The 27,896-nt window shown below is 41.7% G+C and overlaps 1 protein-coding gene across 1 annotated transcript; it reads right to left on the bottom strand.

Annotated features, from left to right (window-relative positions):
* Positions 1–337: 337 nt before the first annotated feature.
* arl10 (ADP-ribosylation factor-like 10) lies at positions 338–27,622 on the bottom strand. Its single transcript, XM_076889431.1, has 5 exons — positions 27,313–27,622; positions 16,655–16,838; positions 7,442–7,617; positions 3,773–3,974; positions 338–3,528 (listed from the first exon to the last, which is right to left on the bottom strand). The coding sequence occupies exons 1-4, from the start codon at positions 27,448–27,450 to the stop codon at positions 3,801–3,803; spliced, it is 672 nt and encodes a 223-aa protein (XP_076745546.1). The 5' UTR covers positions 27,451–27,622; the 3' UTR covers positions 338–3,528; positions 3,773–3,800.
* Between the last annotated feature and the right edge of the window lie 274 nt (positions 27,623–27,896).

Genomic DNA, 27,896 nt, shown 5'->3' with positions numbered 1-27,896 from the left:
GTTCCTGACCACCGTGGAAAAAAGGTTAGCTTGTTTATATTATGCTAACATAGCTGTGTCGCTAGCGGTCACGTAGCACATCATTATATACCAGCTAGCCCAACTTCAGTAACCCTACAAACGTCACTGCTGTTTAGTTTTCTGTCTTCATTTATGTTGGAAGTGATAACAGAGCTGTACGTTTGGATTTGTTTCCAAAACCCCGCAGTCAGGACATGCTATATTGTATTTAGATAGAAGCTAGCGAGCTAACTCCCTGCTAACTTCTAACTCCGTTAAATGTCATAAATTCCGTTTTCATGGATGCCTGGATGTTAAACTCAATTGTTACACCTGGTAGAGCAGAACGCTGATCATTTTATTAAAGATGAAAGACTTTAGACAGTTTTTCAACTCTCAGTAATGCCACAGTGATCGTTTGATATATGGACCTGCAGCGGAGTTTAGGCCCAGACAGTAAAGTAAATACTTGACAAACATGAGACTTTGTGTCACTCTTATCACACGGAAAAAAAACCAAGCAAAACAAACTTAAACCAATTTTCCATTTAAGAATGACGTTTGAGATGACTCGATTATGTCTTCTTTATCTTTCTCCACATTTTGTCACAGCATTTACAAAGGTGGATCTGCATATTAAACACGTGAGTCACAAGTTCAGGCTTCAGACTGAGTCAGCATGCTTCAAGCAGCTTTTTGCTACGCACAGAAGCTCCGCCCACCTGGCTCTCCAGGGAACCACATTCTCAGAATAAAGTTGGATTGAAAAGTGATAGGAAAGGAACTAAAACATCTCTCAAGTTGCACTAACAGCCAGTAATTAGATTAATAAGCATTATTTTAAACCGTAAATCATGCAAAGCAACTCTAGTAGAATTCAAGAATAAACCCACTGAGCTGGAAATGAACTGAAAAGGTCCCCTTCAGGTTTGGTGATAAAAATCCATGTAGACATGCATGAATGTATATCTAACAGAAGACATAAAACAGGAAATGCAGTGACTGGTTATAAAACAGTGTTCAAACAGCAAATCCACTCAACTTTAAAGTGAAAACATTTCTGAATTACATCACAAGGAATAAAACTTCACATTCATTAAAAAGTAAAACTGTGCGTCGGAAGCGAACATTGCTGCACACACACAGCATTTCAAGATCTAGCTAATTCCATTTCATCTTACACAGAGCTTAAAAGTCAAATACTGCATTTACACATTCGGAGACGTATTTACGGGATAACCGATTCCTACGCAGCTACTGAAATGGGACTGGAAGTATGAGCTTATAAATGGGATGATGTCCAGACTGCACGGGCAAAATAAAGACGAAGAATTGATTTTAGAGCCACTGCTGACTATTACTGCCCATAACTAGAGAATCTGAGGGTAGACAACTGGGAAATTGTTTGAGGGTTTACAGAAGCACGATGGGTTCAGTTCACAAAATCAATTGCCCTGTTTTCTGAATTAACGGGACATCTTAAATCACAAAGAGCCTCTATTGATCTAAAATGGTAAATGGTAAATGGCCTGTATTTATATAGCGCTTTACTAGTCCCTAAGGACCCCAAAGCGCTTTACATATCCAGTCATCCACCCATTCACACACACATTCACACACTGGTGATGGCAGCTACATTGTAGCCACAGCCACCCTGGGGCGCACTGACAGAGGCGAGGCTGCCGGACACTGGCGCCACCGGGCCCTCTGACCACCACCAGTAGGCAACGGGTGAAGTGTCTTGCCCAAGGACACAACGACCGAGACTGTCCAAGCCGGGGCTCTAAAAGCCCAATTTCTCAGAAGCAGTGATGTCCCATCTGAGACACAAGTTTGTCAGGCAAATGCACGACATAAACAGTATTTCACGACCATGTCGCAGCAGCCCCTTGTGTTGTTTCTTCAGTAAGACTTTTATGACCATAAACACATTTTTTTTTTTTTTTAAATGCAGTTTCACAGGAGTTTTTAAAATACTCACAGCCATTATATTAAACTGTATTGGGAACACAAATAAGTTGATTTGTTTTTCTTCACCTTCCTGAACACAAAGTTCCAACTGTGTCTTTTTTGTTTTACCCATCCAGTCTCATATCTGTGTACATATAGTTCATATTTTCCACTTTTGCAGAGCAACAAAGTCCGCCATCACTTTGTTCTGAATGTAGAGTTAATTATTTCAGAGGTCACATTTCAAATATGTAAAATTGGTTGAATTTAAAACACTGGGTTAGGTTTAAAACGTCACGGCGCCACGTCTTATAAAGCTGATTCATGCTCCAGACACTAAATATACTTACAAAGTCGTGCTGTTTCAAAAACAATTGACAATTCGATCCTATTAACATGAACTCTTTTTTTTGGCGACTTTTTCCACTTTCTTGTACGACTGAGCTGGAAGAACTGCGAGAAACGGATTCGTGACTTTTGAATGTTTCTTCTTCTCCCAAGTTGACAGACATTGAGTTTGTACCAAAAACATAAACATCTGTAATTCATTATGGTGTTAGCGTGACATTATGACTTATGTATGTATGTATGTATATATATGTATATATTGTACTATTCTTAGTTAGCGTATTGTCTGTCTTGTCTTAATGTTGGTTTAAAATGGAGCACTGTAACAAAAAATAATTTCCCCCAGGGATCAATAAAGTATTCTGATTCTGATTATTTTGGTAGTGCATGGATTTATCACTGATTAATATGCACACAGGTTTTTTATATTGCAGCTGCCAGTAGTAGAACTAGACTAGCTAACGTTGTGCCGACTAATAAATGTACGACTCCTGCTTGTTTTCACTTATTTTAAAGTACAGCAGCCACATTAAGTATCTGTATTAAAGTAATTACAGCACACCTCAAACATGAAGCATTTGAATACGTAGGCTTTCAGCCACAGTTTAGAGAAAGAGAAGAAAAAAAGAGTAGCTGTTCATGTTTGTTAGCCTGTTAAGCTAACAATGAAAAGCAGCTAACGCCCAGTGTCTGTACATCGTTTTGTTAAAAGTGTTTCCTAGGAAACGACAAACTGTTTAATAAGCAAGGAGTTATTCTCACCTTACGACCTTTGGAGTCTCTAATCTTTGTTCCCCTGATAATGACAAAACCTGCAAGAAGTAAAAATGCTGCATTTTTTACTCTTTTTTAAAGTCTCGGACTTCCCTTTGAATTTCCACACGATGTCCCACCAGATCTCAGAGAAGCTGCAGTGCAGAAGTCATCCTCTGAAGCAAACTCAACCAATCCCCAAACGCCAACCGTTCTGCTCGGCCAACGCCCTGATCTGACTTTACACAAAAAAATTTCATAAAACATGAAAACCTGACAAAAATCTGTTTCTACAAACCTGACACCCAACAGCACACATTTTATATACACGCAAACTACATGCTTAAATAAACCTGTAACAGGCCGACATTAAATAAGAGTCTGAGTCAGCAGCAGAAGGTGATCTCTGTAAGATCTGAGTCACTTCAGGGCCACCTTCTGTCTTCATCCTCCTCAGTCTGCACTTCCTCTTCTCCACTGAGCAAGAACAGATGAGTTAGAGGGAAAGTGTAAGATGCTTGAGAAGTTACTGTTTCTAAAGCCAACTAATAAAAAAAGGACCAGAAGAAAAGAAGAAGAGGTGCTGAAAAAAACAGCACTCTGTTTTGGCATCTTTTCACTCTCCCGCCGTCCTCCTCCTCTGCCTCTGAGCTTAAACAAGAAAACCAGAGAGGAGGAGGAGGAGGGTGTCCTCAAGCCACCCCTTTGCTTCCATGCCTACTCTTCTGCTCTGTGGGAAGGATCCTTGATCAGACTAGCTGGAGCAGCAGGTCCTGGACTGCATCCAGGCACTTGCAGGACTTCCTCAGGGCTCCATCAGAGTCCAGCTGGGCGGCCAAGAGAAACAGCTTTCTGTCTTCGGTCACGGAGCCCAGAGACAAGGCTTCGTGGAGCTCCGACACACTCACAGCGTTCGGCTTATCCTGCAAAGAGGAGGGAAAAAAGGTTGAGTTTTTATTACAATCTCACTATTGCTTTGTACCTTCTAATTGTGGCAAATGAACCCAGTTTCTCACCTTTAATTAAGAACTGTGTAACATCTAACTGTGTAAGCATCATCTCTGGTATGAAGTTTGTTAACGCAGCACTCCAGTAAAATATGGTTAAACTTAAATTATATCTAATTTACCCAAAAATCTGAGCAGTTACATTAGAAATCCACCCAGGTTTCAATCAAAGTATCTATCAACAAATATACCGTCGAGTTCGCCTCCACAAAAAAAAATTGCTGATTTGAATAAAACACCTTCCCATTAACTTCCAGAAATCTTCACAGTGTGTCATTACAAATTACTACATGTCACACTGTTTAAATGCTGGTTGTCTCTGTTGTGATCACAACTCACGTGTGCAGCGAGTGAATTTAAAACCACCTTCCTACACAAACCATTCAACCCCGGTGCGACTCTATAGATGTCCGCCTCGTTTCTTGGCACCACGTCTTTCCCAGCACACGAGTTCTGTGGGAAACGATCTCTGTGCTGTTCAAACTAAGCGAGAGCCGAGGCAGAGAACAGAGGCTTGGTGGGCGAACGCCAGTATCACTGTCAGAAAGAGCTCCTTTATGTAGCCCATGTCACGGTACAGCCAAAGGTTTAGTTAGCAAACACCTCAACAGGAGCATTAAACCACCACAGTTGCCCTAAAATTAACGATATTGGTAATTACCAAAATAACTTTTAATGTTTCTGTATGCACAAGCTCTTTAATGAAAATACCTTTAATGCTAAAAATATGCATTTACCAAAAACCTGAAAAAAACTAATTTTGTGATTAAGACCATAAATTACATTTATTAGTTTATATTCCTGAACACAAAAAGTTCTGATTGAATAATTTTTGACTTCTGAGAAAAGTCTGCATGATAAATAACAATGTCATTTTTAGCTTAAACAACTTTTTGACAGATTTGGTTATTATTTTTAGGACATAAATAAATAAATATGGACACTCCAAGTGTCTGATAAGTAACATAAGATATTACCTTATTTGTGAATATGAAAACTAATGAAGCCATAACATCGAACACGGGTAATAATCAATCGTGCATAAGTGGTTTAACTCTAAAAACAGGGAATGATTTGAACAGTACAGACTTTTAAATATACTTTGCTATATTCTCACGTGAAACACGCTCCTCCCGAAAATGACACGGTTATATGTCATCCAAACATCTAACGGCCTTTTATCATTCAACTAAACCTTTTAACTGGAGCTTACACATCGTTTGATCTGCAAATCACCCAAACTGCTGGGAATTGTTGAATTTGTTGTACTTGCTGATGTAAAACTTCAAAGCTTTGCAGTTCAACCTGATGAAAAATCTGAATTCCTGTACACGTTCGTATCAACAGGTTAATTAATAGGTCTATTCTCCATTCTGTTTGATGATCCAAATTTCCTTTTTAATTTCACAGATGAAAGCAGTAAAAGTCTGCTCATTTTACACCTGTAGAGCCTCTTGATCTTTTAAACATGACGTGACCTGATGTAACCGGACTGCGGCTGCTCTGCGGGGTTTCAGGTACGTTTTTCTTCTTAGTACTCAAAAAAACCTGACAGCACTGTGAGGATCGAGCCGCAGTGATCCAACATTAAATGTGACTAATATTCCTTTTTCCCTGCGGTGTCATGCATAATTCCACACACTGTGAAAGGAAATATGAACTGAGGAGGAAATGTATTTCAGGACTCTGATGGATCTTCTTCTTCTGGTTATGAACTTAACTGCATGCAAATTTCAACCTCTGCATGGCTGCGTTCAGCTAACTGTTATTTTTGAAGGAAAAAAATAATTCACGTTTCATTACGTACACGGGGATTTTTGAGAACTGAGATTTTCCGTTTTTGTTTAAAAAAAAAAAGAAATCCCATCCACGCGTGCAGTGAAACATATCTCCGTCCACATGTAAATGCAAAAATCAAAGTCAAACGCTGTGAAGAACATGCCACATCCTAACCATGTGGAAATGTTGGCCAATCAGAAATCTAGAAGCCTGGGAGGGAACGCGTAAACAGAGTTTTGTGCCCTCACCAAACCTTAAGTTTTCCTGGAAAGGCATCTAATTTTGTGTTACTTTTCTAATGTCTTCATCATTTCAAATGTTCATAACTAAAGACAGTATTTTGGATTTTGCCTCACTGGCTCTCTTGGTCAAAGTTTATTCGATAAAGAAAGAAACGGAAAATTTTACATTAGTCTGAGTGATTCATAATCACAAGTCGCAGCGCTCTGAAATGTGACTGGTGTAGACTCACAACTTAGGAATGGACAAAATGCACACAGCATACATTAATTACATTTTAAAAAGATTAAATTTATTCAAAACCGATGATGACGTTGGCGTCAGGATTTGGTTGTACCTGCGTTTGTAACAGCAACAGTATTTTGTCTCTTTTCGGCATTGTAGAAATTCATCTGACATAAACAATAACGTGGCGCGCAGCGTGACGTCAAAAACGGCGCACACCTTTGACGTTGCATGACTAAGTCTTTTCCTCTTCCACACGTAGACGCAAAAACAGAGTTTTTAAAAATATCAGTTTTCAGTGACCCAAACCGCCGTTTACATGTGGACGAAAGGTGTAAAGGCATAGAAAAAGCTGAGTTTTCTAGAATACTGGTGTCTGTGTGCACGTAGCCTTCTGGGGTATTTTTACATTGATCTCTATACATTTCCATATAATCCATAAATGACTTAGAAAACCGAATTACATTTTGTATACTTATGTGAAAAATGTGTCTACATATAAAAAAGAAAAGAAATAAAAGGCATCATATTCTGTATATAACAAGTTTGTCAAATAACTTGAGCACCATTCTGGTTATAAATGTCTGCTACACAGATTTTTGATTGATTATTTTTTTGTTCTTCTGGGTTGCTATTGATTTCCATTAATTTCCATATAATCCATAAAAAAATTAGATCATCTCTGTCTCTCTTCCACAGCATCCTGTTTTCCTTCTCTCTCCCCAACCGGCCAGATGGCCCCGCCCCTCCCCGAGCCTGGTTCTGCTGGAGGTTTCTTCCTGTTAAAAGGGAGTTTTTCCTTCCCACTGTCGCCAAAGTGCTGCTCATAGGGGGTCACATGATTGTTGGATTCTTCTCTTTATGCATTACTGTAGGGTCTACCTTACAATAAAGCGCTTTGAGGTGAATGTTGTTGTGATTTGGCGCTGTGTAATTAAAACTGAATTAAATACTGGTCTTTGCTTTAGTTTTTAAGGACATAATATAGTTTGAAACTTGAGGTTTAATGTCTGAAACCATAATTTTCATGTCCCCTAAAACTTTATAAGTTACTATCTTTTATTCAACACAGCATTAATGGAAATCAACGGTTGCTTAAAATGATAAAAACATAAAAAGACGTCTGTTTTATGGTTTACCTGCTTGTTTCCCAGGACGACCACAGGCAGCTGGGGCTCCACCCTCAGGAGGCGGTGCAGTTCAGCTTTAGCCAAAGGGAGGCGGCTTCTGTCAGACGAGTCCACCACGTACACCAGAACGTGAGTCCGTCTCAGGTAATCTGACCAGTAGCGCCGCAGATCCTCACCACCACCAACTGCAGCACAGAAAACACACCGCAGACATTTTTGACTGCGTCGGCGATCTCATTTTCCACCTGAGGTGCGCGAGTCATCTACCAGACGGTTGGCAGGACTTGGACTTCTCTACGTGATCTTCAAGCTTGGCTAGTCTTTAGAAATTACTGGACAACACATAATAAAAACTGGTTGTTGTTGAGCAACACCCGGCCTGCAGGCTTCAGTATCTGTGGAGGATTCAGCTCCTGAAGCGATACACGATTCTCCTCAGCAGGAGTTCTCATAATTAACAAACAAGGACGAGACATTGTTTTACTGTCGCTCCCTAGAGGGGATCTGTTTGCCCAAAATAAAAAGGGTTTATTTTTAAGTGTGTACCAGCACACATAACACTGCGTTCAGAGAAAAGGAGGCTGTTTGTCCATTGATTCATACAAAAAAACCAAAAAACAACAACAACGACAAAACAATTGTCAGCCAAAGAAACACAGTATCCCCACACACCCCGACTGACCGCCATGCTCAAGGCCATTTCACTGGAGGAAGGCTTTCGGTTAAATAAAAGGACAGATCGATACGCAGAATTAGATGCGCTGTTGGCATCCCCACTTTAAACAAATTGGCCACAGATTAATTTCACATCTGCACCGGACTGAATGCAATCTGATTTTCACCGAGGGATGAAACAGGCTGAGACGGCACTCAGGCATTATTTATATCCACAGTTCGCTCCTGGGCAAATTAGTCTGATTCATTTTTTCCATCTTGTTGCCTCCAGACATGATATGTTAAAGAGGCTCAGGGTAAAATATGACAGTGCAGCAGCGATTTCTCTTCATTTAATGGGTCTGAATTGGGTTTTATTTCATGGAATTTATTCAGTTTTTCTTGTTTTCCTGCAGCCCAGAGGCTCAGTTTATTCTTAGTTTTGGGGGAAATACATTAGTATTGATGTGGTTTTGGTTTAACTTTATATTTTGTCCCCTTCTTGAAACTTTTTCTTATTTGTTTTCCTTTCCTTGTGTTCTTTTCCAGAGACACTATAAATAATTGAGGACACATCTCATTTATAATGTGTGCAGGCTTCTTGGATTAGTTTGGCTGCATGAAACAGCAGCAGCTCAGTCATCATGATTTAAACATTGAGGAATGTGAGGATTCATTTTGATTAGGCTGTTTAATCCATTCACATTTTTACACAGTAAATAATGGAAGTCAGTGGTTGGTTATAGAGCAACATCAAAGTGTAACATTTTTAATGGCGTAATTTGGAGTTTTGGGCCATTTTAACACTTGTAGTTCAGTTACGTTGACCAGATTCAGTTGATGAGTCTATAAACTTTAGCTTTTCCTCACACTTTGATTTCCTTGCACACAGAGTGAACTGCAAGTCAAGCCCAAAGGCTTTCAGCTCTAACTTCTATCTTACAACTGGTAGTTTGGTCGGTTTGAGGTTGGATCACATTCTCTTCATAAACAAACCAGATCGAGTCCTCCAAACTGGGCTGAACCAGAGTTTGACTTGGACGGCCTAAAAGGTGCAGGTGTGAAAATACTCTTACTAGGCCACCACTGACTTCCATTAACTTCTGTACAATCTGGGGGCGATCGTGGCTCAAGAGTTGGCAGTTCGTCTTGTAATCGAAAGGTTGCCGGTTCGAGCCCCGGCTCGGACAGTCTCGGCCGTTGTGTCCTTGGGCGAGACACTTCACCTACCGCCTACTGGTGATGGCCAGAGGGGCCGATGGCGCGATATGGCAGCCTCGCTTCTGTCAGTCTGCCCCAGGGCAGCTGTGGCTACACCTGTAGCTGCCTCCACCAGTGTGTGAATGAATTGTAAAGCGCTTTGAGGTTCTCGAAAAGCGCTATATCATTATTATTATCTAAATCAATAAACGTAAATTGATACTAAACTATAGAAATGAACAAACATCAAACGTTGCCTAGAAATGTAGCTCCAAATGTCCAGTGCTTTGGAAAACATTTAGCTGTGCTCTGAAACGTTTAAACCTCACTGGACTCCATCCATGTGATTTAATCCCACAGCTAATTACCAGTGTTGGTCATTTTAAAGTACAGTAACGGTTAATACACCAGTATGGGAAAACTCTCTAATCTGAATATTCTTTATCCTGAAATAAAATTATTGAATTTTCAAATTTGCTGTTTTACAAAACAGCAGAAAAAATTAAGGACATCATTATTTTGTGGTCAAGATGTAAATTACAGTTTTTTACTTTCCTGAACAGAAAACTTTGTTTTAGTGGTTGAATGTTATGCTTGAATAATTTGCTGGCTCTAACTTGAATATAAAATCCTGAATTCAGTTAGTTTTTTCACTCATAAATAACAATTTAGGGGTTGCTTTTTCTTCTTCTTCTTCTTTACATATTTCTGGGGGGGAGGGAGTGTTTCTTGTTTTTATGACTAGTGATCTAAAAAATCTATTAAGAACGTTAATAGATTTTACATATGAACGCACATTCACATGTATTTCACATGTTCCTATGCTTAAATGCATCCTGTGCACTTTTAGACTTTGGTTGTATTTTTAAACCGTTATAAGCAGCCATTCACTTCCATTAATTTACATATCATCAGTAAATCAATGAGAAAACTTAAGAGTTGTAGATCTGTTTTACATTTGTAAGAAAATGCTGTTTTTCTGCACTCCCCAGGCAGTCATTGATTTCCATTTGTTTCCATAAGACCTATAAATCAACCAGAATACTCAGCTACGTTGTGTAATCCATCGACCTGAGCATGAAGTTTTCCTTTTATTTGGTTTTCCTGCTTTCTGGGATCACAGAGGAAACAACTCAGTATTGATTTGTTTTTATTTCCATTGTTTTGAGTGGAACTGAGTAATAAGAGTAATCGGGGACACATCTCATTTTTAAATCTACTGATGTACAAGATTCTTGTATTTGTTGCAGCGTGATTTAAACCTGGAGCAATGAGACCAATTGTAATATAAAAACCCTTCATAAGGTAAAGTACAAAGTAAGAAGAATAAAAACAGCCATCTACAGCATTTCAGTACCAACACTGCTTGTACCAAACACAGTCACAGGTCACATTTGCTAGAAAATCAGTTTCCAGCTTCAGTGGTTTGGAAAGTCTGCAGCAGAAGTGACCTCCGGCTGCAGGAACCAGCGGTGCTCGACGGCCAAACGAATCACTGCTCACAGCGGCGAGTAAGACTTTAGGTCCTAACTGCCTCTGAATCCAAGAGAGTAGCAAGAATTCATTAGTGCTGGACCTAATGGGAAATGTTGCTAGGAAACTGGGGAGTGCTGTACTATAAGCTGATGTGATGTGGCAGCAATAAATACCTGTTTACCCGATGCAGTATGGAGGCCGGACCCAGCGCTCGGCGGCGTGAGCAGCTTGTGTTTTATTGTCACGGCGATCTCAAAGGGATGCTGGTCCTGCTGCTCTACAGGCCACCTTATTAAACACCCTCCCACACGTGTGCGCGCAGTCAACACTGAGTCACATGGGTGTGAATGATGTGGGCGTGTGTCTGTACCCACCTAACTGCTTCAGCTGCAGGCCTCTGTGCAGCAGCGCCGACGAGGAATTTACACCTGATTTTACAGCCAAAGTTCGACTGTCCCACCCAGATTCGTCGTGTTGATACCTTGTCACATGATATCTCAGTTCAAAACTTGGTGTTTAAGTACAGAACCTTTTAACCTGTTATTCTCCAAAAGGTCTTTAAAGTTTGCCTCTTTAAAGCCTCACAGATGCACGTGGGCATGTTTCATGCCTGCTAACGCAGCCAAAGTTCAACTCAAAACTTTGACTTGAATCCAGATTTTGACCCGTTGTTGCACCGCTGTCTTCACTCTCACAGGCGTGCACCACGTCCACGGGACAGTAAGTAGACTGTGGTAGCGTAAATTTTAAAATAAACACTAATTAGTGGACCTAGGCTTGATTTAAATTAGCAGAGCACCGATTTACTGTCTGAACATGAATACCATCAAACATTCACCTTGACTGTCACTGCGGCTCCTCGTTCATGTCAAAAATCTACATAATGACTCACAGACATTAGAAAAATAGTGAGTTTATTAAATGGATTTCCAAAAACTTTAACTATTATTTAACCTAGTAAATAAATATATATGAAATGAACTGAGCATGCTATGGCTAGTTTGGGAATTCATCTGGCAGCAAAAGTAAAGAACAGGGATGTGTGCAGAGGAAAAATTAGCTATTACAAAAGAGGATTACCCTAATTATCTATTTTTTTTTAATTAATAGAAGGTAAGGTTGTAATTGCAATTGGAATAAAATTAATAACACAGTCCTAACGGCCACCAGTCATGAACTAATTCAATTTAACTGGACCTCTGACACATTTAGTTGGCAAGTTGGTTTTTTAGCATTTCTAATGACATTGTCGGACAAATGTTGACTCACAAACAGCTGCTCAAAGCTAAGAATAAAAAAACCATACTGACAGTGCGGTGATGCTCGTTAAACTCTTTGTACCATTACAAAAACCCATCAATATTTTCATCAAACCATACAGGTGCTGAAAGTCCCCGTCGGTATGACGACTAGCAGCGCTTATGACCGAGGGTAACGTAAAGTTCAAGCTTAGGGGGAAGAACGAGGAAATGGTGGATAGTGCAGACAGCACTGTAATAATGATAAAACACAAACCCACTGACAACACAACTGTGCAAAGAACCATAAATGATTTTTGGTTATTTTGGTAATTTTTAGCATTTTGGGGTTTTTTTCCCTCAGATGTTGGGATGTCAGAATCAGAATCAGAAACTTTATTGTCATTGTCATGAGAACAACGAAATTAAGAATGGTCCCCGATCATTGCATCATCCCTAGCAATATCAAAATATAAATAAAACAATAAAATTCAATAAATAAAATAGATAGAATACTTAAAATACTAATAAGATGTAACAGTAAAACATTCACATACATTCCCACACACATGCTTCAGACCGTGCATAGATTAACACAAGAGTGGCGTGATGGACATTTTTTTGTAGTATTCAGATGTGTTATTGCAGTTGGATAACAGCTGTGTTTGAGTCTATTAGTCCTTGCTCTGATTGCCCTGTACCGTCTGCCTGAGGGCAACAGTTCGAACAGGGAGTGGCCAGGATGTGAGGTGTCTTTTATGATGTTTTGGGCCTTTTTAAAACAGTGGGCGTTGTGTAGAACTTCCAGTGTGGGGAGAGGGCAGCCAGTGATCTTTTGGGCAGTGTTAATGATCCCTTGGAGTGCTTTCCTCTGAGCCCCTGTGCAGCTAGTGTACCAAATACATATGCAGTAAGTTAGAACACTCTCAATGGTGGCTCTGTAGAAGGACACCAGCAGTCTCTGTGTGATGTTATTCCTCCTGAGAATTCTCAGGAAGTACAGTCTCTGTTGGGCCTTTTTCAGCAGCTCGGAGGTGTTCACACTCCAGGAAAGGTTCTCCTCTATATTGACTCCCAGGAAGCGGAAGCTTGCCACCCTTTCTACACAGTCCCCATTTATGAATAGTGGTTGGATCTCTGCCTTTTTCCTTCTGAAGTCTATTATGAGTTCTTTGGTTTTTGAAGTGTTGAGGAGGAGGTTATTGGCCTTACACCATGACGTCAGCTGCTCCACCTCGTCTCTGTACGTAGACTCGTCTCCCTTGGAAATGAGCCCCACCACTGTGGTGTCATCTGCAAATTTCACAAAGATGTTGCTGTGGTGGCGAGGAGTGCAGTCGTGTGTGTAGAGAGAGTAGAGCAGTGGACTGAGCACACAGCCCTGGGGTGAGCCAGTGCTGAGACTCAGGGCTGAGGATGTGTGATGGCCAACTCTGACTCTCTGTCTACGGCCCGAGAGGAAGCTATTGATCCACATGCAGGTGCTGTATGGAAGCCCCAGGTCTTGTAGCTTGGCCACCAGTTTGTGTGGAAGGATGGTGTTAAAAGCTGAGCAGTAATCCACGAAGAGCATCCGCACATAGCTACCATGCTCTTCCAGGTGAGTTAATGCAGCATGGAGTGCTGTGGCTACAGCGTCTTCCGTGGATCGGTTTGCTCTGTAGGCAAACTGGTGTGGATCCAGGCTGCGGGGCAGGGCTGCTGTGATGTGTCTGCGGACCAGCTTCTCAAAGCATTTCATTACCACTGGGGTGAGTGCCACCGGTCTGTAGTCATTCAGGCCGGTGATGTGGGGCTTCTTAGGCAAGGGGACTATGGTGGAGGACTTCAGGCAGAGTGGGACAGTCGCCTGTGCGAGGGATTTGTTGAAAATCCTGGTGAAGATCCCAGCCAGCTGTCCTGCACAATCCCTCAATATTCGACCTGGTACACCATCAGGACCCGCCGCCTTCCTCGGGTTAACAGCCTGCAGCATGCGCCTCACCTCGTGCTCTTCCAGGGTGAGGGTGGTGCTGCTATGGGTGGCGTGTTGCTGCTGTGGCTCCAATACCTCCGGTACCCTGGTCTCAAAGCGGGCAAAGAAGATATTCAGCTCCTCTGCCAGCTCCAGGTCACCGTCCGCAGCTCCGAGATTGATCTTATAGTTGGTTAGGTGCTGGATGCCTTGCCACACCTGCCGGCTGGTATTACTCTTCAAATGGTCCTCGATCCTCCTCCTATAGTCCCCCTTTGCCTCTCTGATGCCTCTCTTCAGGTTGGATCGGGCTGTGGTGTAGTAATCCCTGTTGCCAGACCTGAACGCAATGTTCCTCTCCTTCAGCAGCTGCCTGACCTCCCGGGTCATCCAGGGCTTTTGGTTGGGATAAGCCCGGATCCGTTTGACTGCTGTAACAGTGTCGTGTCAATGACTGATGTCATAGGCAGTGTATCCTAATAGTTTCATATCAGTGTTACTCTGTGATTTTTATCAATACAGTGGAACCCCGGCTTACGAAGACCGAACTTTTAAAACCTGTTTTTATATGAGAATAAGAAAAAATCTTGGATATTTTCTGGTGCCATTAAAGGTCATGCAGCTTTGTCTCTTTTTTTGACATCAGACTGGTTGAAGGATTTCTGTAGAGTTAGAGTTATATCTGTTATACGTGTATCACAGACCGCTGTATCTGTATCGCGGTCTCGGGTTTTTGTGATGTTTGTTTTGATTTTATTCTTCTTTCAGTCTCCCCAGAGTTTCCATGCCTTCGCCTTCCTCTGTCTTCTTCTTGCCTTTATCATCCCTGTTTGTTTTGGATAATCTCATTTCCTGTGCTTTTACTTCATTTCTTCGTCTGCTCTCTCATATTTTCCGCCTGCCCCGTCTTCTCCGTTTCTTCGTTCCTTTGCTTCTTTGCCTTTGTTACCTCTGATCGGACACTATTTTTTAAGTGATTAAATTCCAGCACATGGCAACACAATTTGTTTATCATAGCTTGTAAAGTGGACATGCCATGCTGAAGGAAAAAGCTGAGGATTTAGGGCCTCACCACTGACAGTTTCACTTCCCTTTTACACAAAACCAAATCTCATCATCAGCTCAAAGCCTAAAACTACTTCTCCATCTGATCTGGTGTTAGTTCTTTTATTTATAATTCCCCCGAGGACTCCATAAAGAGATCCGTGCATCGTACTGCGTCTCACCTGTCAGCATGCCTCTGAGTCAACGTCACCGACACAAAGACACTTGAGACATTTAATGCACAGACCCGCTGAAGTATTGTGCTGTGTGGGTGGCGGCGTGAGCTCTTCTTACTTTCGCGGATGAGAAAAAGATTAGTGGCGCCCACCGATAGCAGTGTTCAGATCAGTGAGCGTGACACATTCCTCTAAATACATCGGCCAATCACGGCTGACCACGCATGTTGGCTGAATGCAAAGAGAAGTCATTCAGGTTATTATTAGTGCTGTGGAGCACTAATGTGATGGATTTATTGATCCTGCCAGCAAACGTAATGCAATCTCACTTTACCACCATAGTGTGAAATTAAACAGAAATACACTTTCCAGGCTTCTTTGTCACAGTCAACTTTCGTGATACCTTGATACTGAACGTTTCAGTCGCTGAACAAATAACAATATAACAAGAGCCATTGCCAGAGATTGCCTTGTGATTGCCTTTGTGTTGGCAGTGATGGATGATGTGAGCTTTCAGGGAAGAAAAACAACTGAAGTTGTGGATCAAGTCTCCCTTCAAGTTCAACTCAAACATAAAGCCAATGAAGTTACTTCCCAGCACCTAGAGCAGATCAATTATGGACATTACCAGCTTCACGTTTTCATACTTTCTGGACCAAACAAAACTGTATGAACATATTTTTCTGTTTTAAATTTCTTTTACACCACTTGTTATTTTTTGAGAACATCTTGTTGCAAGCTTGGAAATATTCTAATGTTAACAAGCTAAAAGCCTTTGGTTGTTTGTACTTCATCAAGCCAACTATGAGTAGGGAATCCAACATTACCCAGCATGCTAGCAACCAAAGCAATGACAATGAGGAATTTGGTGCAGCACCCTCTGCATGACCAGTCTCTGGGCCTGTGCTTTATGGGTCGATTTCACACAACTGGACAGTGAATATAATTTCAATCAACTGGTGGTTACCACATGGTTGTCAACTGGTCTCTAGGCCTGTGTGACTGTAATCTAAGATGCTAATCTGTATGTTTAATTAGTGTTAGCATCATCCTGTGCTAACTGACGCTAACAGTGGTAAAGGGTAGTAAAGGGTCTAGCTTAACAAATGTCAACAAGCTAACGAGCTAAATACTTTAAAGTGGCAGAGATGTGCTAACATTAGCACACACTCACTCATCTCCATAACTTGCTAATGTTTAAAAAAAATCAGCAAATTTCATTCACCAAGTCTGAGCTCTCACAACTTCATGCTTCTCACAACTTCATGCTAACATTTTATGAATCCGGTTTTCCACAGTGCGTCTCCGGCATGTCTGCAGAGCTGTTTGATTCAAGGCAGTTTTATGAAACAAATGGCCAACTGAACTGAACAGTTGTGCTCTTTCCATTTCTCCATTTCATGCTGTTTGATAAAACATCAATGCTCGCTAGACTCCACACAGAGCAGTGTTTGATTAGGACGGATAAAAGGAGCCTTACTCTCCAGGAAGTCGAGCTGACAGGCGGGGGCGTTGAGACTCATAAAGTTGAAGCCACGGGTGGGCCGGCACCGGCCTCTCTTAGCCCCTGAATCCCCGGGGGTCAAACCCTGTAGCATGCTGCTCTTCCCGGCCCCGTCCAGACCGAGTACCAGGACCTGGCGCTTCCCACGCTCCTCTTCCTCCTGCAGGCAGACCGCAGAGCTGTTAATGTTTGCAAACGCATGGAAATGTTGAGTTGAGGCAAAGATTAAACACATCACTTATTCAACACAGAGTGAGGGTGAAGCCTTTGGTTTCGAATATTTGTGTTGCACTTTGAGCTTACCAAACCACAAGCAGTTCATCAAAATACAGGAAATATATGCACAGTGATGGGCCAGGTTGGAGGGCTTCGCACATCAAGGAGAACATTACAACAAAAGATCACCTCCAGGAGTGAACATCAGTTGTTCTAGTGGAAAATCTCTGCAAAGTCAACACTCAGAACATGGTTGAAGGGTGTTTCTCCGGTCTCTCCTATAAGCCAGGTCAAGTCTGCTCAGGTCCCAGCAGAGATGGGTATTACTTTTTTCAAGTAACGAGTAAAGTAAGGGATTACTATTGCAAAAACGGTAATTAGATTACCGTTACTTTCCCGTAGGAACGCTGCGTTACTGCGTTACTAAAACCGTGATTTTTTGCGAGAATGTCTCATGACAGTGAAGTAAGCGAGTGCAACGTTCTTGACAACAGCTGTGCGCAGATCAACAGTGGATCATATATGGAGTGCGGGAGAGAGTATGAGCGTGCAGCGTTTAAAGCGTGGAAGTACTGACCTTACTTTGAGTTTGATTCCATACAAAGTGACAAAAACATTAGTGTCCGCTGTGCGTGGGAAGAAAACTTCTTTTTACAGCGAAAAAACCCCTAAACTTCCGAGCAAGCACCGAGTAGCTACGACGTAATGGGAAACTCAGAGAAACTCGCGGATTCTTCCACTGACCGCGGCACACCTGCACCAGGGTAAACCTCCGCCTACCCCAGTCCTGCTTTACAGGTGAAAATAGAGCAACAGGACCGCTGAGTCTTTGACTTTATTTATTTTCTGCTGTGTTTTACTTGCATCTATTTGAAAGAGTGAGTGTAAACACAAAAAATATTTTATTTTATGTGCTGGAATGTGTAGAAAATAGGTTTAAATGTTAAACTAATTTCTTCAAGTCAGAGAATGTTGCATATAATTAAATGTTTTGCTTGATGCATAAAGTTAAAAGATTAAAACTAATAAAACAAGTTTTAAAAAGAGACTTTTCCATTTGATTACATTTTGTATGATGGATTATGTAGAAAAAGTAGAATTGGGCTGAAAGATCTATCGCTTTATCACCTCTTCAGGTTGTAAATCGTGTTTTTAAAAAGTAACTAAGTAACTAAGTAATTAATTACTTTTGAAAATAAGTAATCAGTAAAGTAACGGGATTACTTTTTTGGGGAAGTAATCAGTAATTAGTTACTGATTACTTTTTTCAAGTAACTTAACCAACACTGGGTCCCAGTGACGTTAATTTTGTCGTCAGACAGTGAGTGAGTGCTGTGAGGATGTCCATCTGTCCGCCTGTATTTACTACAGGCGATGCATGTGTCCCAGGCAACAGACTTCAATCAGACTTAAAGAAGTTTAACGATAATAAGTATTCCAGCTGTCCGAGCCTACGACAGAGTGTAATCATGTACCGGCCGTTACAAATGCAGATACATACAAACAGCTGAACGGATAAACTGGTCTGGCTCTACCTTCAAACACCGCGACGAGCTGCTTTTCAACAAGGAAGGATGTTTCTGTCTGTTACGTTTCGGTGTGTCAGTGTTTTGTTTTTGCATGACTTATGCATTTCCTGCTTTACTTTGAAAGTCTGTGTTATCTTGGTGTGTTCAGTTTACATTTTCCCTGTCTCGTCAGTTCTAATTTGCCCCAGCTGTGTTTCCCTCCTGTGGTCCATTTCCTGATTGCTCCCTCTATGTATTTAAACCCTGTGTTTCAGTGTGTCATGGTCGCGATCTCCCCCGTGTTGTAAATAGTTTGGTGTTTTGTTGTAAATAAATAGTCTGTTGTAAATAGTTGTGAATGGGTTTGTTAATACTTTCGTCATGGGATATTTTCGTTTTGGGATTTTGGTGGAGAGCCTTCGTGGTTTTATTTTCCTTATCTTTGTTTTTCTACGTTGCACCCCGGTTGCCTAGGCCGGGGTGTAACACTGTCGAGCTTTAACTTCTAACATCTGTTTACTGTTTGGGTCAATTGGTTTGCATCTTATTTCACACGCACTAGAATTTAAGTTTAAACTACCCATATGGAAAAGAAATAGTAAAAACTTCTATGATTTACTCATGAAAGTGGCCACTTTCTCATTACTTTCATATTTTTTTTTAGTATGTATACAAAACATACAAGTTTCATTATATAATTTTTCAAGGGATCTTATATGTGTTTTCACTCTTGTATGATTTTCATACAAGTTTCACACAAGACAGATAAAAACTTTATAAGATTTATAAATATCTTTTCCATATGGGTAACAACGCCGGCTTTTTGCCTCCTAGAAACAGGTGGAAATAATTCAGCTCTATTCGCTAAATTGCTGCCAGTTTCAGTACAGCAGAAAAGGCTCTCTGCTCGGAGTGAGTCTTTGAGTTTAGAATTGATTAACAGACACTGAGATACTGAAAGTCAAGAGTCCAAAAATAGCTGGTGAGCATGTTTTTCAGGGCCACCTGTAATATGACACAGCCCAGACACGTGTTTGTCTTATTGTCACATTTTTTAAATTCACCATTCTGGACATTTCAAGAACCTCACCTTGGCTGCAGGGACCTAATAAAGGACAAAGCCAAACTGCAAAAACAGATTACCTAGTAATGAAAGGATGTTCGCACAGCTCTGGTTGGATCAAACCGAATACCCGACTCTTCTGCCTTTCAGCTAGAAGCAGGTATTTTAACTTGATGTTTGTGTTTTTTCACACCGGGTCGCCTCTTCAAATCAAACTGAATGCATTAGACTTTTGGGAATTTGGCACTGAAGACTCCTCATAATGTGCAGGAATATGAATCAGCTTCTGCAAACCTCAAGGGGCACCGCTCGTGATATTATACTTTAATGAAAGAGCAGGCATCCTTTTATTACTTTTATTTCAGGGCAGATTTGTCTCAGCGAGCCTTCTGCGTGTGCAGGAATAAAGAAACGCGAGTCTCAGAGAAGGCTTCAAACGTCGACGCGCTCTGAAAGCGCCTGAGAGGCTCGGGGACGTCACGGCCCCTCTGAGATCCCTCACACGTCAGTCATCTCCTTTTTAAAAGTCACACAAGGTTGGTCTTTATTCATGCCGTGTGCTGATGTGCAGCCGCAGCTCTGTAGAGGTTAATTACCAATTCATATCAGCCCTTTTAGAGTGCAGATGTGTCAGCTTCCTATTAAAAATACCACTTTGCTGATGGATCATCAAGCGCTAAAATTACTCCTTCAGAATCAGTTAATTTGATTCCCTAACAGATGAAACCACCTCATAATTACCCAGCAAGCACTGCAGAAACAGGCCAGATGAAGAGTCTGGGATATTTTGATGATGGATTGCGTTTCTTCTGACGTCTTTCTGGCTGTAATCGCCGCCTGGTGCTGCCGGATAAATGCAGCAGCAGATAAACAAGGCCGCTCTGACAGCTCTGAAGCTCGCCTCCGTGTTTTTCTGGCTGAGTCGGCCCACTGGGAGATCAACCTCAAACCCTGACAGCGCAGAAGCCTCACTGTAGCTGCTGAGGCTGCAGAGCCACCGCTGCTCCTAACAGGGCGCGCCGTGCCTGCATCTCCATCGTCTGATTGGCTCCTACCTGGACTGCAGGCGTATTCAAATGATCTAAAATGACTTTAAGTGAAACCAGCAATTCAATCGTCTCCTGTTCCCTCTGTAACTTTCTCTTTAAACTTTTTCTTGTTGCTTCAGACATTTCTCATAAAAACTGGTGATACTGAATCGATTTCTTTTGCTTTGCTGCCCCGCGGGGAGGTTAAAGAGTCCCGGCTCGGCTGCAGATCAGCGCTGCTGGATCTGACAGAGGTTTAACGTCTCTCTCAAGGACACTCCACCCAAGCAGACGCTCAGCAACGCAGCAGCTTCCAGCCGAGGGAGCGGTAAAGCCAGCTCGCCTGCAGCTCTGAATAGCAAGTGTACAGCTGCGGTTTACTCAGAGAGGAGGCAAAAGGAGCTATCATCCTCTAACGACGCCACATGCCGTCGGCCGCTCGTGTTCCACGACTTCTCCTGTGATTACATGTGACTTCCTCTCTCTCTCGCATCTACTTCCACTTCAGTGATTTCACTGCAGCCAGACTACGAATAACAAGCTTCAACTTGCGGCAAAAAGACACGATCGAGTACCATCAAGCATCGACTGAGGGTTAAAAATTAGGGCTGAACGATATATCGCATTTGCGATAATATCGCGACATGATCAAGTGCAATTTTCTAACCGCAAAGGCTGCGATTATACTCTGGACATGTCCAAATTCATGGGCTGCATCCTCCTGAGGCCGCATTTGTAGACCGATTACGTCACAGCGACGCGCCGAAGGCTGTCCAAATTACTACCATATCCCAGAATTCATAGCGCGGCCCAGCCAAACTCCAGTTTCCAGCAATGGCGGCCGCTACTAAGTTTTAAAATTACTCATACTAATCTTTCTGGGTCACAAAATAAACTTTTAACATATTTTCAGGCGAGAAAGTAGTTGTGTAAACATCAAATATCTGCTCGGTTTATCAAGATATCCCATATTTGCAAAAGTGCTTCGACGTTTTCAGAGGCGTCTGCTACCCACCAGCTCGACAGCTAGCCGGGAGCTCGAGGGTTACTGATGCGGCCGAGAACGGCACAACTCCCGGCACATCATTTTCAGATCACCGCGGAGTTTCGCTGCTCGGGTTAAACGTAATATATAAGTCACTTAGACAACCTAAAAATGTTATTGTTGGGCTTTTTTCAGTGTTTTGTTTGTTCGTGAGTAAATCGGTTTGGCTGAGATTAAAGTTATTAGATTAGATAAAATAAAACTTTATTAATCCCCCGGGTGGGTTCCTCCTTGGTTTTCACACAGCTGACTAAACGTCAAACAGAAAACTTATTAAACAGAAGTATGAGACAGTCGAGAATTTACGCCAGTGTCTGGTTATATTTTAGATAGCAAGAAGCAGACGGCCGAGTTTATTAAACTCCACCGAGACAGCGGTGACGCTAATCAGAACTAGACCGTCCAATTTCACGCCTTTAAACTTTAAAGGCGTGTTTGTGTGTGTGTTTATACAATTGCTATTATGTTTGCACTTTATGTGTAATGTTACTGACTGCAGAGATCAGTAAGATGTGTGTATTTTTTATTTATTAGTTTTATTTATTTAATATTATTTTTTAATTGAATGACTGTCTAGTAGTTCACAGATGTCGAAAAACTGAGTGTGGTAAAGCCACTGATTTTGTTTATGTATATTTCTGCAATCTGCACATTGTACTGACTTTCATTTTAATGTTTACACCAGGGTTCCTTGTCAGCACTTTATGCTCAGATGTTTGTAAGCTAAAAATAAACTATTGTGTATGTTCAAATATACTGTTGTGATTGAAGAAGTTAAATAAAAATGTCAGTCATCAATTCATGCATCACCTCATGTCATCATAACAGAGGTCTGTCTTCCAGGAAAGAACAGTTTAAAATTAATGTAATATAGTATTGGCCATACTATATGATGTATTGCTTGTCTTTGTTTAATAATACAGAAGACAAAGACCTTAAAAAATAATCGCATATCGCATCGCAATCGCAATATTGGGGCAAAAAAATCGCAATTAGATTATTTTCCATAATCGTTCAGCCCTATTAAAAATGCTTCCTCCTTCCCAGGAAATGGAAGTCAAACTCAAGTCTGAGCTTCGCCTGGAATAACAGGAAGTGACAGGAAGGCTCTCTGCGGACACTATCTGATCAACAGCAGCTTTATCAACGCCCAGAAGTCGAGAGTCCAAAGATAACCAGAAGTTTTGGTTAGAGAGCCAGCCTGTGATTCACTGAGTACTTCCTGACTGACGTGTTAATAAAGTCAGTGAGAGCTGGTTTTGGTTTTAACCTCTTTGACATGTACTTCCTAAAAAAACTGCAGCTTCATGGTGAAAGCCTGTGACCCGATTCACAGCATCTTCGAGCCAAAAAGCAACAAACTGGGAGAGAGATGATTTCAGCCGAGAAGGAAGGCGGAGCATCTTGCGTCGTCACTGAGCTTATACCCATTACCGTGAGAGAATTCCCGTTCTCAAACCACACAGTCTTCACGGTGATGTTTGAAGCTACACAGCAACGACGATGTGGGGTCACCAGCGGTGAACGGAGGTTTCAGAGAGAAGAACGCAGCTACGCCACAACATGTGTAATCAGCCCCGTTTCAGTGATGGAGCTGTAAGGCCGAGCTTTACTTGTATTTATCTTATAGTACAGGCTCACTTCCTGACACGGGCTCTGTGAGACCTGTGGAAGTACGTTCAAGGACAAAAGTCAAGATCGAAAACTTTGCATTTACCTCAGGACATTTCTGGTTTTATTAAAGGCCACAAACGAGCAGAGGCTGTCGGATAAAGGTCTGTGAAACAGACTGCTGGGAGCTGACTGTCTGCAGCCCTCCTCTGGAACTGCAGTGAGAATATATTATATTCCTGGACTAAATGTCACACAGGCTAAAATACTCGATGTGGACTGGCTGCGGGCTTCATCCTCACCAAGCTGTATGAAAACGCCGTTGAGACGTTACATTTGCAGTGAAATCGTGCCTGTAGACCTTTTATCTGGGCCGCGGTGAGGATCTCATTTCCCAGCTTGGCCCTCGCTGAACCTGAATTTGACACCTCTGACTTATGATTAGGGCTGCCACGATTTGTCGACTAGTCACGATTACGTCGACTATCAAAATCGTCGACGACTGATTTAATAGTCGACGCGTCGTTTGAAGCTTTGTAAGATCCCAAAAGACGCAGGAATAAGTAGCAGGATTTAAGAGTGTAATAACGGACTGAAACAGAAGATGGCAGCACTGCATGTACAAGGATGCCAGCTGCCGTTAAACCCCGAAGAAGAAGAAGCTGTGTCCCAGAATTCATAGCGCGGCCCAGCGCAGTTTCCAACAATGGCGGCAGCTAGTTAGTTTTAATATTACTCGTATTATTCTTTCTGGGTCACAAAATAAACGTTTAACATATTTTCAGGCGAGAATGTAGCTGTGTAAACCTCAAATATCTGCTCAGTTTATCAGGACACCACATATTTTCAAAAGCGCTCCGACGTTTTCGGAGACGTCTGTTACCCACTAGCTCGATAGCTAGCCGGGGGCTAGGCTCACTAGAGCCGTGAGAACACCGGACTCCCGGCAAATTGTTTTCAAACCCACCGCCGTCTTTCGCTACTCAGGTTAAACATGATATATGAGTCACTTAGATAACTTAAAATGTTATTGTTTGGCTTTTTTTTTAGTATTTTATTTGTTCCTGAGTAAACCGGTTTGGCTGAGATTAAAGTTATAGTTTTTACACAGCTGAATAAACGTCAAGCAGACAGCTGATTATCAGAAGTGTGAGATGCTCCAGAATATACTCCAGTGTCCTGTTATATTTTAGATAGCAAGGAGTTTATTAAACTTCACTGAAACAATCTGCAAATTTCATTAAAATTTAATAAACTATCATCTTGTCTTTATTTTTAGTTAGCACATACCTGAAACACTTAAAGCTGTAAGCTAATGATAGTTATATAAGAGCAGATGCTGCTGGTGCAATAAGCTGTAGTTTTACGTCTAATGGATGATGATCTGATTAGTCGACTAATCGCAAAAATAATCGGTGACTAGTCGACTATCAAAATAATCGTTTGTGGCAGCCCTACTTATGATGCTGCGATATTTTAAGACTAGATGAAACTCCCGTACCACTGCACCCTGACACAAAGCAGAGAGTGAGCACACACGCCTGTCGATGTATGAAATACTAATACTATTGTACTATTCTTAGTTAGCATATTGTCTGTCTTGTCTTAATGTTGGTTTATAATGGAGCACTGTAACAAAAAATAATTTCCCCCAGGGATCAATAAAGTATTCTGATTCTGATTAAACCTAACGCATTAACTCACGCTAACATGAATCGCACCACATTGAGATACTTGTGACCGTGTTCCCATAACTGAGGTTTTCCTGGTTTAAAGGGTGATACCGTCCACAATTGGAGGCTGTTGGACCCATTATTCACGTTCAAGGCCAACAAGTATTATTATTTTTACCCTTAATCTCGCATTACACACTAAAATGACATGTTCTTATGAGCTTTACTTTGAGAATAAAACTACTCAGTATGGTTTGGAAACTACAAATGAAAACTTAGGTTTGGGCAATAAATCCCTGGATAGTTTTAGGTAACTAATTAAAACTACTCGTTTAAGTTTAGACAATTAAAACTACTCTTATGTTACATTAAGGTAAAGAAAATAATTCTGTTAGGTTTAGGTAGTAAAACTAGTTGGTTAGGTTTAAATAATGAAACTAATTATGTTTAAGTAGTGAACCTATAATGAAAACTGCTATTATGTTACATTTAAGGAAAGAAACTTATTCTGTTAGGCTTGTGTTGTGAAACTACTCGGTTAGGTTTAGGCAATACAACCCTGGTTAGGTTTAGTTAAAGTTGTGCTAACTAACAACAAAAGGACAACACATGTCTTGTACGTGCACAACAGATTAGATTCTTATAAATTTGTCACATTTTCACTGCTGGACATTTCTGTGGAGTCTGGAGACCATCGCAGTCACGGGTACCTGAACACCTCTCGAATGTGGCAGAACTGCACAAACGATTAATAATGTCAACACAGAGCAAATCTCAGAGGAACAACAGCAACATTTAACAACAACGAAAGTGCCTGTAGAGACGAGGCCGCGGAGTCACAGACGATATGAAAAAGTGGGATTAATATAAAGATAAAGGCCTCGGAAACCATCGTCTACCTAACAAAATAGCGAAAGAAAGAGTAAAACGAAGTGCTCCTGTGGGTGTTTGTCGCTCTGTAAATGAGCGTGTCCTGACCTCCCACCTGCTTCGACTCCTTGGGGTCAAAAACACGCTGTTAGTCTCCCCCCCCGCTTTCCCGAGACGTGATTGGAACGAATCCCCAGACTGAAACATTTACATCTCCTCTGTGGCGAGCCGCCGGCAGACGCCGGCACTATCCCCCGAAGACGGGCTGAGCCAGATAAACCAGGCTAAGCCCATTACAGGCTGCTGCTGATTGAATCGAGGAAACAAGATTAGAAACATGCAAATAGATTTTATTAAGAGATTCAGGCTGCAGCTGTGAAGACTCATTCATTAAGACCGTCCGCTCGCTGCCCGCCTCATTTCTGTTTTTCTGTCTCTCTGCAGGAAGCTGAGATAAACAATCATATTCCCACAAGGAAGCTCGCTACTTCAGCATCACCTTGAACATGATTTCCCACTTTTTTCTCTTTTCAGCAGCAGCAATTAAAGCTGAAACAATCTGCAAGTGTTTTAATTATTAAGTCAGTCATTTACCCACGAAAAGCTGTGAGTACTTCAGGGGGTTTTTGTCTTTAAGACACTGGAGTGGCCTTTTTCTCTGATTTGAGTAAAACAGAACTCTGTAAACTGAGAACACAATCAGCAAATGTAATCGCTTAATCTTTGCTTCTTTCTGGAGAAGCCGTCGGTCATGAGGACATTAAAAAAGCTGATCAGAAAACAAACGTGTCTGAGAAGAAATTAATTCAGCGTGCTTTTCTATTTGACATCTAAAAAAATTAAGCTAGCATGGAAGTTTCCGAACCTGCAGTTCCTCAAATGGCCACTTGAGGTCCCATAGACACCCGCTTTAAGACGTAAACACCATCTTTGGATGGTTTGTCTCATTTACTAATACATTAAAACACCACAGATAAAATATCGCTGTAGCTACCGTAACGTTATAATTAATGAGGAGAAGCTCACGAGAGCCCCCTGCTGAAGCTCTGTCATAACTGCACCCGATTTCTGTACAGTGGGATTAACAGGAAGTAGAACAGCTTCCTTCAGTCAAGGGTGGGTGACGCCCATGTCTTAAATATCACTGGTGTCCATGGTTACTAATGTGGAGGGGGCGGGGCTTTTGACCTACAGTTCAACCACCCACCAGGGGGCGATCAATACACCTCTGGAGCTGTCACGTTACATAATGCTGTCCTGTTAATATAAAATAAAGTGCAATACATCAAAGTCTTCAAATCATGCTCACTACATTCTCCCACCTTCATCATCATCATCATCATTAATTATCAGTAACGGCTTCATTATCAGCACCACCTCCTTCTTTTCTTCTTCTTCATCACATCTTTCTGTTTTCTCATAATGCCACCGGCACATCTCAGCACATCTCCAGCAGCTCTAATGACTCTACAGCGTCTCCTCGCCTCAGTCAGAGGTCCCTGAACGCGCTCCTCACCAAGTTAAACAGTTCAGCTCAATTTAAATTTAATTTAAATTAAATCGATTAAACGTCTAAAATTACCAAACTCTGAGTGTTGAGTGAATAACCTGCCCTCCCACCTCTTTGATGGTGCAGTACTCCGCCTGCGGGGACCATAACCGCCTCTTGTAGAAGTAGTTCAGCGCGATGAAGAGCGCGGAGCCGAGGGCAGCCACGGCGGCGGTCAGGGCGATGGAGATGTGCCGGAGGAGAACCATAGGTGGCGGGTGAGGTGGCGGAGGGAGCCGGGAACGGGAGCCGGACACACCGCTGCTGCTTGTTCCTGGACGCCGACGGCTCGACTGACTTCCTCGTTCCTCGCGGCTCCGCGCTCGTGCTGCGGCTGTGCGCGCTACATGTGACCGAGCCGCTCTGATGTTTTTGTTCCCAGACGCAGAAAAAATGCTGCGTTCAGGCGCTGCTCGGAAATTTCCCTTCTCCTCTGTACAAGCGCGTTTAACTAATACACTGACGGTCAGCGACTGCTTTGATCCCTGATTAAGAACAAAATGTACTTTTTTCTTTTTTAATCTGTCATAATCTAATGATTTATATGACGATTTTATTTGTTCCTGGCCTACTAACGTTGATACATTTATTTATTATTGCGTTATAATGATATAAAATTATTGAATTTTGTGAATATGCATATTTGTACGAGAGC

The sequence above is a fragment of the Maylandia zebra genome, linkage group LG10 (genome assembly GCF_041146795.1).
Source record: "Maylandia zebra isolate NMK-2024a linkage group LG10, Mzebra_GT3a, whole genome shotgun sequence".
Taxonomy (NCBI): domain Eukaryota; kingdom Metazoa; phylum Chordata; class Actinopteri; order Cichliformes; family Cichlidae; genus Maylandia; species Maylandia zebra.
This window is presented reverse-complemented; position numbering and strand designations above follow the sequence as displayed.

Coding starts and splice junctions, on each gene's coding strand:
- arl10 (XM_076889431.1), bottom strand. CDS start 27,450: ATGGTTCTCCTCCGGCACATCTCCATCGCCCTGACCGCCGCCGTGGCT. Junction 16,839..27,312: donor AGTACTGCACCATCAAAGAG/GTGGGAGGGCAG, acceptor GTCTGCCTGCAG/GAGGAAGAGGAGCGTGGGAA. Junction 7,618..16,654: donor TCAGCTCGACTTCCTGGAGA/GTAAGGCTCCTT, acceptor TCTGTGCTGCAG/TTGGTGGTGGTGAGGATCTG.